Consider the following 15,557-nt stretch of genomic DNA (forward strand, 5'->3'; position numbering starts at 1 on the left):
TTGTGCCTCAGCCTCCCCCGTAGCTAGGATTACAGGCGCCTGCCACCACGCCCAGCTAATTTTTGTATTTTAGTAGAGACAGGTTTTCACCATGTTGGCCAGGCTGGTCTCGAACTCCTGATCTCAGGTGATCCACCTGCCTTGGCCTCCCAAAGTGCTGGGATCATAGATGTGAACCACCATGCCCAGCTGGTTCATGTCTTAAGAGCAATGTATTTCTCTGAAATCCACTTGCTGGCCAGTGTACCCACTGTCTTTCTTCTCAAGCCAAAGGTTCTATAAAGGTCCTTATCAGCCCACCTAATAAAGTCACAACCTCCCACTGATGATGGTGGTATCATTTTTCTGCCAATCTCTAGTAAACAGAAGGATGATGGCAGGGTATTAACAATAAACATACTTATGATTGAATTCTATGTCTCTTTGTGGTTCTGTCACAGAGATCTTTTGCCAGAAAAGCCAACATAGAGGAATATGATGCCTGCTGTATAGCCTGAAAAACAGACGTCATTTTTAAAAACATCTCCCTTGAGGAAGCAGCCACATTCACAGAGACGGGCAGTAACAGGAAGCAGCATTTGCCTACCCTGGTCAGATAAGCTTGGGCAAAGGCCAAGTCCTTCTGCTCCCTGAGGGGATCTCGTTCGAGAATGTCCTCATCATACAGCAACAGCAGCTTGGAGGTGTCCTTGCTGGCCCGAGCCCGACTTCCCCGCTTGTTGCGAGCTCGATGATTGTTCCGGCCCTTTCCAGCAGCTTTGATGCTGTCTCCTTGTAGCACACATGAAAAACATTGTTTCTCTGTCCCTAAACCCCTGCTCTTCCCGTTCCACCACATGCACCACCCCAGCCAAATCCTATTCAATATTATGGAGCAAGTCAAGGAAAAGGTTGTTGGGAAAACGGTATGAGAAGTAAGTCTGTCAAGTCAGCTCTACGCAGAGTCTGCAGTGTAACTGCCTTAATTGGGATGACAAGATAATCAGCTACTTCATATTGAGAAAGGAAGTCTAAAGAGCAAGTGTGGCTTCTGTAGTGCTCTTGAGAGACTATGTCTGGATGAGGAACAAGCAGTGTTTCCTGAAATAAACATGGGTCTTAGCCCCACACATGACAGATAAGGTAACAATCAGTTTAACGAAGTGAACGGTCAGGTGCAGTGGCTCACGCCTGTAATCCCAGCACTTTGGGAGGCCGAGGCAGGCGGATTATAAGGTTAGGAGTTCGAGACCAGCCTGACTGACATGGTAAAACCCTGTCTCTACTAAAAATACAAAAATTGGCTGGGTGTGGGGGTGGATGCCTGTAATCCCAGCTACTCAGGAGGCTGAGGCAGGAGTTTCGCTTGAACCTGGGAGGCGGAGCTTGCAGTGAGCCGAGATCATGCCATTGTACTCCAGCATGGGCAACACAGTAAGACACCATCTCCAAAAAAAAAAAAAAAAAAAAAAAAGTGAAGGAAGCTAATATAAATCTAACAATGGATGAGAATCAAATTAAAAATTTCTGAGTATCTGTTCTCCACAAAGACACCATATTAAACGTGTTTTTGGAGTGGGGGATTGCAGAACAGATCCAGAGGGTTTCCTCTGGAAATCCTCCACCTGGTTTATAAGCTATCCACTCTGAACACTGTCCTCTAGACAACGAGGTTAAGTGAGACTGGTCCTTCAGTATAGGCTTGCCTAACTCACCTGGTGGAGTTCTGCTGGTTTCCACTTCTGGAGCAGTCTCAGATGAGGCAAAAGTAGAAGGAGGCTTCTCAGCTGAGTCTCCAACTGCTTCATCCATCGTTTCATCCTCTTTCTGCAGGCTTTCCATTCCTTCTGCTTCTTCTTCCTCCTCTTCTTCCGGCTCAGAGTTCTCCTCCTGAGAATTCTCTTCTTCAGACTCACCCTCCTGACTCATGCGCCTTTCAGATGCCAGCCAAGTCAGTTTCTCCATTGTTTCCTGTAAAACCCTCCAAAGAGTACTTATAATGGCTCCTAGTGGCTCATGAATTGCAGAACAGCACAAAGCTATATCAGGATAATCTGAAGTTAAACAATGGGGAGCCCACCACAGCTGTCAGAGGGGAATTCCCTGAGTTACGAAATCCCAGCAATAGGCCAGGTACAGTGGCTCACGCCTGTAATCCCGACACTTTGGGAAGGTGAGGTGGGTGGATCACTTGAGGCCAGGAGTTCAGGACCAGCCTCGCCAACATGATGAAACCCTGTCTCTACTAAAAATACAAAAATTAGTCAGGTACGGTGGCATATGCCTATAATCCCAGCTACTTGGGAGGCTGAGGCACGAGAATTACTTGAACCTGGGAGGCGGAGGTTGCAGTGAGCTGAAATTGTGCCATTGCACTCCAATCTGGGAGACAGAGTGAGACTCCATCTCAAAAAAAACCCAAAAAACAAAAAAACAAACACACACACACACAAAACAAGACAAAAAAAAGAAATCCCAGTGATAGCTGACATTCGGCCTGACAGCAGGAGAGGGGAAGAAGTTCCCTTTTACAAACTTCTGTAACCTGAAGATAGTTTTCAGGCTAGAGTGCGATGGTGCAATCTTGGCTCACTGCAACCTCTGCCTCCCAGGTTCAAGCAATTCTCCTGCCTTGGTCTCCTGAGTAGCTGGGATTATAGGCAGGCGACACTACGCCCAGCTACTTGTGTATTTTTAGTAGAGACAGGGTTTCTCCATGTTGGTCAGGCTGGTTTTGAACTCCCGACCTCAGGTGATCTGCCTGTCTTGGCCTCCCAAAGTGCTGGGATTTATAGGCATGAGCCACCACGCCAGGCTATTTACACTTTTTTTTTTTTTTTTTTTGAGACGGAGCCTTGTTCTGTTGCCCAGGCTGGAGCGCCATGATGCAATCTCAGCTCACTGCAGCCTCCATCTCCCGGGCTCAAGCGATTCTCCTGCCTCTGCCTCCTGAGCAGCAGGGATTACAGGCACCCACCACCACGCCTGGCTAATTTTTGTAGTTTTAGTATAGATGGGGTTTCACCACATTGGCCAGGCCAGTCTGAAACTCCTGGCCTTGTGATCCAACCACCTCAGCCTCCCAAAGTGCTGGGACTACAGGCATGAGCCACCAAGCCCAGCCAATTACTATTTTTTAGTTTTTTAAGGCATCTAAAGTATGGTCAGGTGATTCAATTTAATGTGTAAATCAGTTTAATATAATCAGTAAAATTTCATCCTTTCCATCTCATTTCACCTCAACTTCACAATCATGTTCCATAATGCATTACAAATAAATAAAAATGATTTTAGGACTATCCATAGTGTAGCAAGCAAGCAGGTGGCATATCAATAAATTAAACATATTACTGAGTCCACAAAATACTTGAGAATATTCTCCAGCTCTCACCTGGAGTTCTGGGACAGAAAGCACAGATTCCTCAGAAGCTGATGACATTTCATCTTCCTCATCTTGGGTGAGGTCATCAAAGTCCTCTTCTTCCTCTTCTTCCGGCCCGTTCTTCTCTCCTCCAGTTTCTGGCCCAACTGGAGTCTCCACTGACTGACCATCAACACTGGGTGAGTCTTCTGGCTTCCCTGGGGGGCTACTAAGCCTCACTTCAGGATCCATCGAGGACAAAGCATTCTTTGATGATCCTTTGTTCACATCTGTCCCTGAGGTTCCTTCATCAGGGTGCTCTTGAGAAGATGAAGGGGTTTTAGCTGGCTGACTCCTCTCCTCTTCCTTCTGTAAGACTGTCTGTTTCTTTACCTCTCTAGCACTGTTCAACTCCTCGCTTGCGACGCCAGTGTCCAATTCCACAGCATGTTCCTCTTTGATGTCATCACAAATGTCACGCTCAGGGGATCCACTGATTTCCTCTGTAGCATCTTCAGGTTCCATCTTGACAACTTCCTCTAAATCCCCAGAGGAAGAGTTGTTTAGAGACTCCTGGATGCCCTGAGGCAGCGGCTCCAGAGCTTGTCTTCCCTCCTCTGTTTTCACAACAGTCCAGCGACAGGCACTGTTCTCTGACAATCCTTCTTGGCACTCTGCATCTGCTGGTGGAGGCCCTGGGCTATGTTCCACTTTGGGGAAAACAGTAGCAGAGAGAGGAGATAGTTCCTGGGGCTCTAATTTGGGTTCTAGGCCCTGAAAGGCATTTTCCCCATTAGCCACAGCACAAGCAATGTCCACATTCACGTGGGCCTTATCTTCAGGGGTGGATGGTATAGGAAGATTCACAGAATTGCCAGAAACAATTAAGGGTGAGACAGAGGAGGCCACAAGGGGCTGGTTCAATTGACAGGGGAAGGAAGTAGGGTTAACCAAGAGGGTGGTAATGGGAATAGTCTGGGGACTCTGGGCCACAGCCGCATTGACAGGCTGGATCATGTTACAGCCACTGCCAAGGCTCACAATCTTCACAGTGGTAGCAGGAACAGTGAAGATAACAGATGCAGGGTGGTGGATAACAGGGGCAGGTTTCATACAGGGAGAGGCCTTGATTCCCCTTCTCTTTGAGGGTCTGCGTCTCACATATGGCTTCCGAAACTTAGAAGGGGCAAGGGAGGGCAGCATTACCTTGGGCACAGGGGCAGAAGAGAGCAAAGTCTGGGACTCAGACAGAGGGAAGCTTGTCCTGCCCTCAGGGGGCATAGCAGGCAGTGCTGCAGGAGACTCAAAACTCTCACCTCCACTGACCCCCAGTGGAGGGACACCTGGAACTGTCTGTAAGACAGTGGCTGGCTGGATCAGGTGAGGAATCCGGAGCACCATTTTGCTCGGAGGGGCTTCTGAATGAGTTGATCGGGCTGGTGTTTTCCCAGGGTTGAAGCTAGGCTGGAGAGAGGGGCTGGGTTGGATAAGGAGGGGTTTCAGGACTGATGAACGCTTCTGTCTCCAAGCCTTCCTGGGGAAACGGGTGGCAACTGGCTTCAGTTTCAGGACCACACCCTTAGGCAATAGCAGTGGGTACCGAGTTTCACCCTCCAACTCCGAGTTGTCTTTTTCTAGGCCATGATCTGAGTTGATCTCAGTGGTTCCAGTCACATGTCCTACCTCTCTAGCACCATCAGCCATGTGCCGCAGTTCTTCCTGGATGGATGGCAGACTGGCCTATTGGAAACAAGAACACTCTGATCCAGCATATGTCAGAATTTGGGAAAAAGAAGCTTGGCACAGTGGCTCACGCCTGTAATCCCAGCACTTTGGGAGGCTGAAGTAGGCAGATCACTTGAGGTCAGGAGTTCAGGACGAGCCTGACCAACATGGTGAAACCCCATCTCTACTAAAAATATAAAAATTAGCTGGGTGTGGTGGCATGTGCCTGTAATCCCACCTACTGGGGAGGTGGAGGCAGGAGAATCACTTGAACCTGGGAGGCAGAGGTTGCGAGGAGCCGAGATCGCACCATAGCCTGGGTGGACAGAGGAAGACTCTGGTCTCAAAAACAAAACAAAACAACAACAACAAAAAAAGAATTTGGGAAAAACAATTGGGCTTTCTAGGTTTTAGGAACCTTAGACAAGCTCAAGGCATCTTTCCAAGAAAAGTCTCTCTGCATATCAAATCTACAAAGACCACATTCCAATTATATACTTTAGAAACTTCTGTGAATTTCCTTTAGCAAATTATTATTTTACCTATTATTTTGAAAATGTAGAATCACCCAGAGAAGGGCAGAAAAGTAAGGGAAGAAAGGTGAATGAGGAAGATTTCTGAAGTCCTAATTCTACAACTAAAGCATTAGTAGATTAAGGAAGCCCTTGATATTCTCTCAGAACTTTCAGTGACTTGCCTCCCACAGACTTTGAGGAAGAGGGTTGTACCTTTAACCAGAACGGGAGCCGGTGTTCTTCTCTCTCTACAGGTGGCTTCCACTGATGTGGCTGGATCTCTTCACAGCATTTTACTAAGACTGGCAGCTGTTTGGTCTTCTTATAAAACTTAACATGAAAAAAATGTGCATGAGTTACATTCCTTCTGGAAACACTGTTGTCCTCTGTCAGGCTGGTGAATGGGGTGGGTGGTGGATCGAGAGAGAGAGAGACACACACACACACACACACACACACAAAACCACATACACACCCACGAACACATATATATAAATAGCATATGCTGAATACTTGTACATTTTGAATTAAACTAATCTCTATTTAAAGATTTTACAATAATTGTAAAATCTTTCTTCAATATTTTCTAACTGATGATCTCTATGTGGTTGCCAGGAAGGGGACAGTTTAGGTCACAGAGAGAAAAGGAAGCAGATGCTCAGAGCAATCTTATGTAAGATTTGTTCCTGCTCAACAGCTGCAAAGACAGCATCATAATCTATACCTTGGACACATGAAAGCTTCATTTTAAGCAAATGATGGTGTGAAGGGCATTAGAAGAGAAGGGGAAAAAAAGAGAGCCTGAGAAAGTTCAATTCTAAGAGTAAATGAAAGCTGGGCATGGTGGCTCAGGTCTGTAATCCCAGGACTTTAGGAGGCGGGCAGATTACCTCAGGTCAGGAGTTCAAGATCAGCCTGGCCAACATGGCAAAACCCCTATCCCTACAAAAATATAAAAATTAGCCAGGTGTGGTGGCACGCACCTGTAATCCCAGCTACCCAGGGGGCTGAGACAGGAGAATCCCTTGAACCTGGGAGGTGGAGGTTGTGGTGAGCTGAGATCAGAGATCGTGCCACTGCACTCCAGCCTAGGTGACAGAGTGAGATGCCAGCTAAAAAAAAAAAAGAAAAAAAGAATAGGCCCGGCGCGGTGGCTCATGCCTGTAATTCCAGCACTTTAGGAGGCTGAGGCGCGAGGATCACGGGGTCAGGAGATCGAGACCATCCTGGCTAACACGGTGAAATCCCGTCTCTACTAAAAAATACAAAAAATTAGCCACGCGTGGTGGTGGGTGCCTGTAGTCCCAGCTACTCGGGAGGCTGAGGCAGGAGAATGGCGTGAACCCAAGAGGCAGAGCTTGCAGTAAGCCGAGATCATGCCACTGCACTGCAACCTGGGGGACCGAGTGAGACTCCGTCTCAAAAAAAAAAAAGAATAGGCCGGGCGCGGTGGCTCAAGCCTGTAATCCCAGCACTTTGGGAGGCCGAGACAGGTGGATCACGAGGTCAGGAGATCGAGACCATCCTGGTTAACACGGTGAAACCCCGTCTCTACTAAAAAAATTCAAAAAACTAGCCGGGTGAGGTGGCGGGCGCCTGTAGTCCCAGCTACTCGGGAGGCTGAGGCAGGAGAATGGTGTGAATCCGGGAGGCGGAGCTTGCAGTGAGCTGAGATCCGGCCACTGCGCTCCAGCCTGGGCGACACAGCAAGACTCTGTCTCAAAAAAAAAAAAAAAAGAATAAATGAAGACGAGAACTGAACTAAAACCATTGACAGTATCTGCTCATCCAACATACACAGAATGTTTTCTATGTCCTAGGCACTGTGCTAAAAGGTAAGCACACATGTAAGAGAAGCAATTCCTGCTCTCAAGGAGCTTACAGACTAGTGGGAAAGAGCCAAGTGGAACAATACTGATACCCTACATTGAAAAAAGTACAAAGACAGCCGGGCACAGTGGCTCAGGCCTGTAATCCCAGGACTTTGGGAGGCTGAAGCAGGCAGATGACTTGAGGCCAGGAGTTCAAGACCAGCTTGGGCAACATGGTGAAACCCTGTCTCTACTAAAAATACAAAAATTGGCCAGGTATGGTGCCACTCGCCTGTAATCCCAGCCACTCGGGAGGCTGGGCAAAAACTCACTTGAACTCGGGAGACAAAGGTTCAGTGAGCGTGGATCACTTCCCTGCACTCCAGTCTAGGTGACAGAGGAGTCTGTCTCAAAGACCAAGAAGCAAAGAAACAAACAAAAAGTACAAAGATGTGCACAGAAAATGACACACAACTCAAACGTGAAGAAAAAAGATTTTTCTGCAGCAGAATACAGTTTATCAAGTGCCTTAGCACCATGTATGAAACTAGACAAATTCTAAGCCATATTATCATGAATTTTCAAAACATTGGAGCCAAAGGAAAATTCTTACATACTATCAGAAGTTGGGAAAAACAGGTGTTACATGAAGATTCAAGAGTTAAATAGGGGCCGGGCGCGGTGGCTCAAGCCTGTAATCCCAGCACTTTGGGAGGCCGAGGCGGGTGGATCACGAGGTCAGGAGATCGAGACTATCCTGGCTAACATGGTGAAACCCCGTCTCTACTAAAAATACAAAAAACTAGCCAGGCGAGGTGGCGGGCGCCTGTAGTCTCAGCTACTTGGGAGGCTGAGGCGGGAGAATGGCGTGAACCCGGGAGGCGGAGCTTGCAGTGAGCCGAGATCACACCACTGCACTCCAGCCTGGGAGACACAGCGAGACTCCGTCTCAAAAAAAAAAAAAAAAAAAAAAAGAGTTAAATAGGGCTGTGGCTCATGCCTATAATCCCAGCACTTTGGGAGGCCAAGGCAGGAGAATTACTTGAGCCCAGGAGTTCAAGACCAGCCTGGGCAAAAAAGTGAGACCTGTCTCAATTTTTTTTTTGAGATGGAGTCTTGCTGTGTCACCCAGGCTGGAGTGCAGTGGCGCGATCTCGGCTCACTGCAAGCTCCACCTCCCGGGTTCACGTCATTCTCCTGCCTCAGCCTCCCCAGTAGCTGGCACTATAGGTGTCCGCGACCACGCGCGGCTAATTTTTTGTATTTTTAGTAGAGACGGGGTTTCACCGTGTTAGCCAGGATGGTCTCGATCTCCTGACCTCGTGATCCGCCCGCCTGGGCCTCCCAAAATGCTGGGATTACAGGCACGAGACACCACACATGGCCTCAATTTTTAAAAATTTAGGGCCGGGTGCGGTGGCTCAAGCCTGTAATCCCAGCACTTTGGGAGGCCAAGACGGGCGGATCACGAGGTCAGGAGATCGAGACCATCCTGGCTAACACGGTGAAACCCCGTCTCTACTAAAAAATACAAAAAACTAGCTGGGCAAGGTGGCGGGCACCTGTAGTCCCAGCTACTCGGGAGGCTGAGGCAGGAGAATGGCATAAACCCGGGAGGCGGAGCTTGCAGTGCCCTGAGATCCAGCCACTGCACTCCAGCCTGGGCGACAGAGCGAGACTCCGTCTCAAAAAAAAAAAAAAAAAAAAAAAAAAAAAAAAGAAAAATGCTACTAGAATGTGTTCCACTAAGGGAAGGAAGTAAAACAAAAACAAAGATGTAGAATTCAGGAAATAAGAAGATCCAACATAGTAAGAGGCAAAAATAATCCCCAGGATTATGGTGAAGAAAAAGTCCAAGAAGACATCAGTGCAGCAAGCCCATAGGGCAACACGCTTAGAGTGGAATAGTGTCAGAGGGCTCAGGGAGCAATTCCTTCAAGATGAAAATGATGGAATATCTAGAAGGCCAGACATACTGAAAGGAGATTAAGAAAATTTAAGTAACCTTTACTGTTGATCTGGGAATAATTACGTAATAAAATCAAGTCCAGCCCCATGCCCCTAAAAAATGTGATTATTTACTCCAAGAGAAATAAAACATTCAGCAGGAAAGGCAAGGTATTACAATAACAAAGCTCAGATGTGAAGAGCATTTATACAGTCCTTAAAATTTTACAGTGTAAACCCTGAATACAACCTAACCAAAATTGTGACATATTTACTAGTGAGGAGATTGGAAAGCAGAAAATGTGCATGTTTGTGGTGGGAGTAAGGGAGTGAGGAGACAGATAAATCCTCAACTTCCCTGGCTTATGGTTAATGGTTAATAAATAAGGCCTAAATCCAATATACCAGGAAGTAGCAATTAGAGGCTGAGACAGGAGAACTGCCTAGGGCGAAAAATTCTAGACCAGCCTGGGCAATATAGGGACATTCCATTTCTGAAAAAAAAAAATTTTTTTTTTAATACGCAAGCAAGGTAGCTCATGCACATAATCCCAGTTCCTTGGGAGGCTGAGGTGGGAGGAATGCTTGAGCCCAGGTGTTCGAAGTTACAGTGAGCTATGATACCACTGTACTCCAGCCTGGGTAGCAGAGTAAAAGCCTATCTCAAGTAAAAAACAAAAACAAAACAAAACAAAAGGCTGGGCATAGTGGCTCACGCCTGTAATCCCAACACTTTGGGAGGCCAAGTTGAGGCAGGCAGACTGACAGTTGTCAAAACTTCAAGACCAGTCTGGGCAACAAAGTGACACAGCATCTCTACACAAAATAAAATAATGAGCTAGGCTTGGTGGAACGTGCCTGTACTCCAGGCTACTTGGAAGGCTGAAGTGGAAGGATCACTTGAACCCAGGAGTTTGTGGCTACAGTGACCTACGACTGTGCCAATGGACTCCAGACAGGATGATAGAGCAAGAAACTGTCTCTAAAAACACAACATAGGCCGGGCATGGTGGCTCACGCTTATAATCCCAGCACTTTGGGAGGCCGAGGTGGGCTGATCACCTGAGGTCGGGAGTTCAAGACCAGCCTGACCCACACAGAGAAACCCCATCTCTACTAAAAATACAAAATTAGCTGGGCTTGGTGGCTCATGCCTATAATCCCAGCTACTTGGGAAGGCTGAGGTAGGAGAATTGCTTGAACCTGGGAGGTGGAGGTTGCGGTGAGCCAAGATCATGCCGTTGTACTCCAGCCTGGGCAAGAAGAGCAAAAACTCCGTCTCAAAAAACAAAAATAAAATTTAATAAAAACACAACATAAATAAGTATCTAAATAAAAAAGAAGAAACCAGGTGCAGTGGCTCACGCCTGTAATCCCAGCACTTTGGGAGGTCAAGGTGGGTGGCTCACTTAAGGTCAGAGGTTTGAGACCAGCCTGGCCAACATGGTGAAACCTCGTCCCTACTAAAAATACAAAAATTAGCCAGGCATGGTGGTGCACGCTTGTAATCCAAGCTACTTGGGATGCTGACGCAGGAGAGACACTGAGGCGGGAGAATCGCTTGAACTTGGGAGGTTAAGACTGCAGTGAGCCAAGATCACGCCACTGTACTCCAGCCTTAGTGACAGAGCAAGAGTCTGTCTGACACACACACACACACACAAAGCATATAAGTGGAATACTGTCAGTGCTTTAGATAAAAGAAGGTTCCTCTTTTCTTTGAGAATAACAAGAGAAATGAATGAGTACATATTGGTGAGGTGCCTGGATGGCGCATGCAGGAAACACTCACTTTAATGATGTTGTCAGGAGCTCTGTTCATGTTGAGGTTCTTGATTCTTACTGTCAGTTGGTGCGCAGTTTTGCAGGTTAGAAGGTACTTGCTGATTAGAGGATTAGGAAACTCAGTTCCTTCAAAATGCTTCAGTCCTAAAGCTAACAAACTGAGAAAGGAGCAATGACACTAAATCTCACTTCACAGTCCTTCCTTCTAAAGGGCCTCCCCAGACTAACACATTTTACGATCTACTCTTTCTTTTTTATTTTATTTTTTTTCTTGAGACAAGGTCTCACGCTGTCACCCAGGCCAGAGTGCAGTGGCACAATTGCAGCCCACTGCAGCCTCTACTTCCTAGGCTGAAACGATTCTCTAGTCTCAGCCTCCCAAAGTGCTGGGATTACAGGCATGAGCCATGGTGTGTGACCCAATCTACCTTTTCATTTTTTTCAGACAGGGTCTTGCTCTGATGCCCAGGCTGGAGAGCAGTGGCATGATTACAGTGCACTGCAGCCTTGAATGCCTGGGTTCAATCGATTCCCACACTTCAGCCTCCCAAGTATCTGTGACCACAGACGTTCACCACCATGCCTGGCTAATTTTTTTCTTCCATTATTTGTAGAGACCAGTTCTCACTTTGTTGCCCTGGCTGATCTTAAACTCCTGGCTTCAAGTAATCCTCCTGCCTCAGCCTCTCAAAGTGCTGGTATTACAGGTATGAGCCACCATGCCTGGCCAATCTAATTTTTCTAAATCTAATTCTTGTACAAGTTGGTGACTACTCAATAGAAAATTTCAGATGCTTAGTGAGTACTGATTAAGTATTATAAATAAGAATAAGGCCAGGCACAATGGCTCACATCTGTAATCCCAGCACTTTGGGATGCCGAGGCAGGCAGATCACTTGAGGTCAGGAGTTCGAGACCAGCCTGGCCAACATGGTGAAACCCTGTCTCTACTAAAAATACAAAAAATAGCCAGCTATAGTGGTGAGCACCTGTAATCCCAGCTACTTCGGCAGAAGAATTGCTTGAACCCAGAGGGCGAAGGTTGCAGTGAGCCAAGATCGCACCACTGCAGTCCAGCCTGGGTGACAAGAGTGAGACTCCATTTAAAAAAAATCAAATACTTCACAATTACGTGGGAACATAAGAAACTAGGCATAAATCATTAATAAACGTGAGATCATGATGAGCTGTATCATGATGAGCTGTATACTAACAACACAAAGGAACTTCAAAGAGAATACAAAGGAAGGAGAATGATTCTAGTAAAACTAATACAAAATGAATAGGTACCCTGTCAGGCAACTTAAACCGACACCAATACTACCCTCTAACAACATAGATAATCGTGGTTGCATATATACATATGTGCTGATAACAGTGTGGCAATACACACAAAGGGCCATAAAAATGTTCATAATCTGGTGGGTGTGGTGGCTCATGCCTGTAATCCCAGCACTTTGGGAGGCCAAGGTGGGAGGATGCCTTGAGTCCAGGAGTTTGAAAGATGCCTGGATAACACAGAGACCCTCATCTGCACACACAAAAAAATGAGCCATGTATGGTGGCACACGCCTGGGGTCCCAGCTGCTCCGTGGAGGCTGAGGTGCAAGGATCACTTGATCTCAGGAGTTCAAGGCTGCAGTGAGCTGTGATTGCCTGGGTGACAGAGTAAGATCCTGTCTCTACATAAATAAATAACATAAAATAAAATAAAAGCGAACTTCCTGCCTTGGCCTTTCAAAGTGTTGGGACTACAGGTGGGAGCCACCATCTCTGGTCTAAAATGCTTTAAAAATGTGTGTGACATTCCTCCAAAAAGCAGTATTTGGCACTGCTAGAACAAGCATCCCTTAGAGGGCTCTGCTCATCTATACTGCTCTTCCTTTTGTCTTTTGTGTCCATGTTTTATTATACAAATCTTACTTCCCCTAAACTCCTCAAAGGAACTATGTCTTCTCCTTGGGATATTCTGCTGTTTTGATCCCCCAGAGTAAACACTTACTTGTCCTCAGCCTTGGTGAAGACGATCTTATCCTGGGGATTCTTTGCCTTCAGGGAACACACTGGAAGTAACTCTGGGTACATGAAAACCTTGCTTGTGGCCAGGATCCAAGCCACTTGCTTTGGCAAACAGGGAAATTCATTGGCTATAAGAAAACAAATCTCGGATAAATCAACTTCTAAGACAAAACAGGGCTTCAAAAAGCCCGTGAATGCATTTTTGCATTTAGGTAGAGCTGTCCTTATCTAACCTGATTCCCTCCCATTTGCCCACCATTCCCCAAAGAGTTTCCACAGTCTTTCTTAAGCTAACATTGTATCTAAAGGGAGTCCCATTCAATGGCAATAAAAGTTGACTCTTATTCTTTCTTACATGGAACACTTTATTCACTAAGTAAAACAAACACTTAAAAAGCACCTAGTAATAAAAGGAGCTGGCAATAGTGTATGCTCAAAAATGTTTTACCTCCTTCCCCCCCTTAAATCCTCGAAGGATAAGAGACCTTCAACAATGCTTGCTTTCTTCCAGAATAAGATTCCAACTTCTTTAATCTCCCTCACAAATCTGGTATTTCAAATTTTACTTTTATTTGATTCTTACTTAACTTTCATTAAGTTCTCCCAGATTCCTCCTGAGGTTGGGAACAAAAGAACCATAAAAGGAATGAGACAATTCAGTCTCATTCATTTCTCTCTCCCTCTCTCAGCCTCTCACTTTCAGGAACCTCTGCAATTCTAAAGACAAAACTACTATATCCGTATTTCTCCTTCCATAAGTGTTATTTTTATATCCCCAGAAGAAAGCAACAGGTCAACAGATGTGTAAGATATTATTATAATTTGGTGTTAAATCAAGTTTTCGTCACCATTTCATATCAGTTAATACAGCTATTCAAGTAGTTTGGGATCTGTGTCTACGATATAATACACTTAAATACAACTATATTCAACTTAACGATAAGACTCAGGGATTTAAAATAGAATCCAAAGACAAACACAAATCCAGAACAAACCACAACTAATTTGCTAAATCAGGAAACAAATCAGAAGCAAATATTTGGCTTAAGTAAATAGCAAATATTTTCTCAAAAAATACTAAACCAACGCAAGGTAGAATCTAAACCTGCAAATTTCTTTACAATACTGAACACGGCAAATGTATAATCTCTAATTTATGCGTAACTCCCAAGTCAACATTTCATTCAGAATGGAGATATCACTTACGCTGCAGTCAGTATGGTAAATAAAGTTAGTTGATTTTTTTTTTTTTTTTTTTTGAGATGCAGTCTCGCTCTGTCGCCCAGGCTGGAGGGCAATGACACAATCTCGACTCACTGCAACCTCTGCCTCCTGGGTTCAAGCAATTTTCCTGCCTCAGCCTCCCAAGTAGCTGGGACTACAGGCGCGTGCCCCCACGCCTGGCTAATTTTTGTATTTTTAGTAGAGACGGGGTTTCACTGTGTGAGCCAGGATGGTCTCAATCTCCTGACCTTGTGTTCCCCCTGACTCGGCCTCCCAAAGTACTAGGATTATAGGTGTGAGCCACAGCACCTGGCCTTAGTTGAAGACAGTAAAAAGCTAAACATGACCAAACTTTACTACCTGACTTTCATCTTTACCAGGCCCCAGTTTATTTTGATCTGACTCCTAATACCCCTCATATTGCTGTAGTCAAATTCTTAGCACTGAGCTTCAGATCTCTACCTCCCATATTCCTATACTGTCCACTGCCTCCATGCCTTACCCAGGCCCAGAGATTATCATGTAATTCTAGAACTCAGATAATGAGTACGAAGGGAGGATAAAAGAGAGAAGAAAGAAATTACAAATGTCCTGTGTCCTCCATTCCCAGGCAAGTATCCTAGGAAGTTATCTATGGGAAAAGATTCCCACCACCTCTCACCGCAAGTAAAAACTTAAAGCTGACACATCTGTCTCCTACCAGTCTTCTTGACAGTTTTATGAGGGCTGCAGTCAATGCTGACATGTGTGCTGAAGTCTTCAATAAGCTGCATAGCTCCCATCAAGTTACAGGGTTGGAACAGGGTCTGAAACTTGGGGTTGTACTGATGGTGAAGGGCGATGGAGCTTTGAGCAAAGGTTCCCAGCTCTTTCTGGGAAAACAGGACACAAAGAAGATCTAAGACAATTCCAGACAATTAATACCAGTAGCCTTCAGAATCTAAATGAGAAGCTGACCTTCCTACTACAGGATAAAAACAGGTAAAAATCATCATAAAGTCTTTCACAATAAACTACTCTGTTAAGATTACACCTGAGTTCCCAGATATTCAGGGATTGTATTCTTGGTTTACTTTTAGACTTAGTGAGAAACACTAAGGAATATACGGTCTAGTTCTCGAACTAGAATGAAGATTATGAAGAATGAGGATTCATTTTTTTTTTTTTTTTTTTGAGACGGAGTCTCGCTCT

At 45.6% G+C, this 15,557-nt stretch overlaps 2 protein-coding genes across 10 annotated transcripts in view; one reads left to right on the forward strand and one right to left on the reverse strand.

Moving 5' to 3' along the window:
- Nucleotides 1-15,557, forward strand: part of LAMTOR2 (late endosomal/lysosomal adaptor, MAPK and MTOR activator 2) — a 334,290-nt gene that overhangs the window by 13,835 nt on the left and 304,898 nt on the right. The window lies entirely within an intron of this gene.
- The window catches only part of GON4L (gon-4 like), a 101,393-nt gene that overhangs the window by 12,585 nt on the left and 73,251 nt on the right, over nucleotides 1-15,557 (reverse strand). For 7 of the 9 annotated variants that reach the window (XM_050752284.1, XM_050752236.1, XM_050752265.1 and 4 more), the window contains 7 exons: nucleotides 15,067-15,238; nucleotides 13,126-13,270; nucleotides 11,131-11,281; nucleotides 5,794-5,910; nucleotides 3,371-5,080; nucleotides 1,695-1,950; nucleotides 587-771 (listed from right to left, as the gene is read on the reverse strand). In XM_050752284.1, coding sequence (XP_050608241.1) covers nucleotides 587-771; nucleotides 1,695-1,950; nucleotides 3,371-5,080; nucleotides 5,794-5,910; nucleotides 11,131-11,281; nucleotides 13,126-13,270; nucleotides 15,067-15,238 — 2,736 coding nt within the window. The remainder of the gene's footprint in view (nucleotides 1-586; nucleotides 772-1,694; nucleotides 1,951-3,370; nucleotides 5,081-5,793; nucleotides 5,911-11,130; nucleotides 11,282-13,125; nucleotides 13,271-15,066; nucleotides 15,239-15,557) is intronic. The other 2 variants (XM_050752245.1, XM_050752304.1) reach the window with 2 other exon arrangements.

This window comes from Macaca thibetana, chromosome 1, assembly GCF_024542745.1.
Source record: "Macaca thibetana thibetana isolate TM-01 chromosome 1, ASM2454274v1, whole genome shotgun sequence".
Taxonomy (NCBI): domain Eukaryota; kingdom Metazoa; phylum Chordata; class Mammalia; order Primates; family Cercopithecidae; genus Macaca; species Macaca thibetana.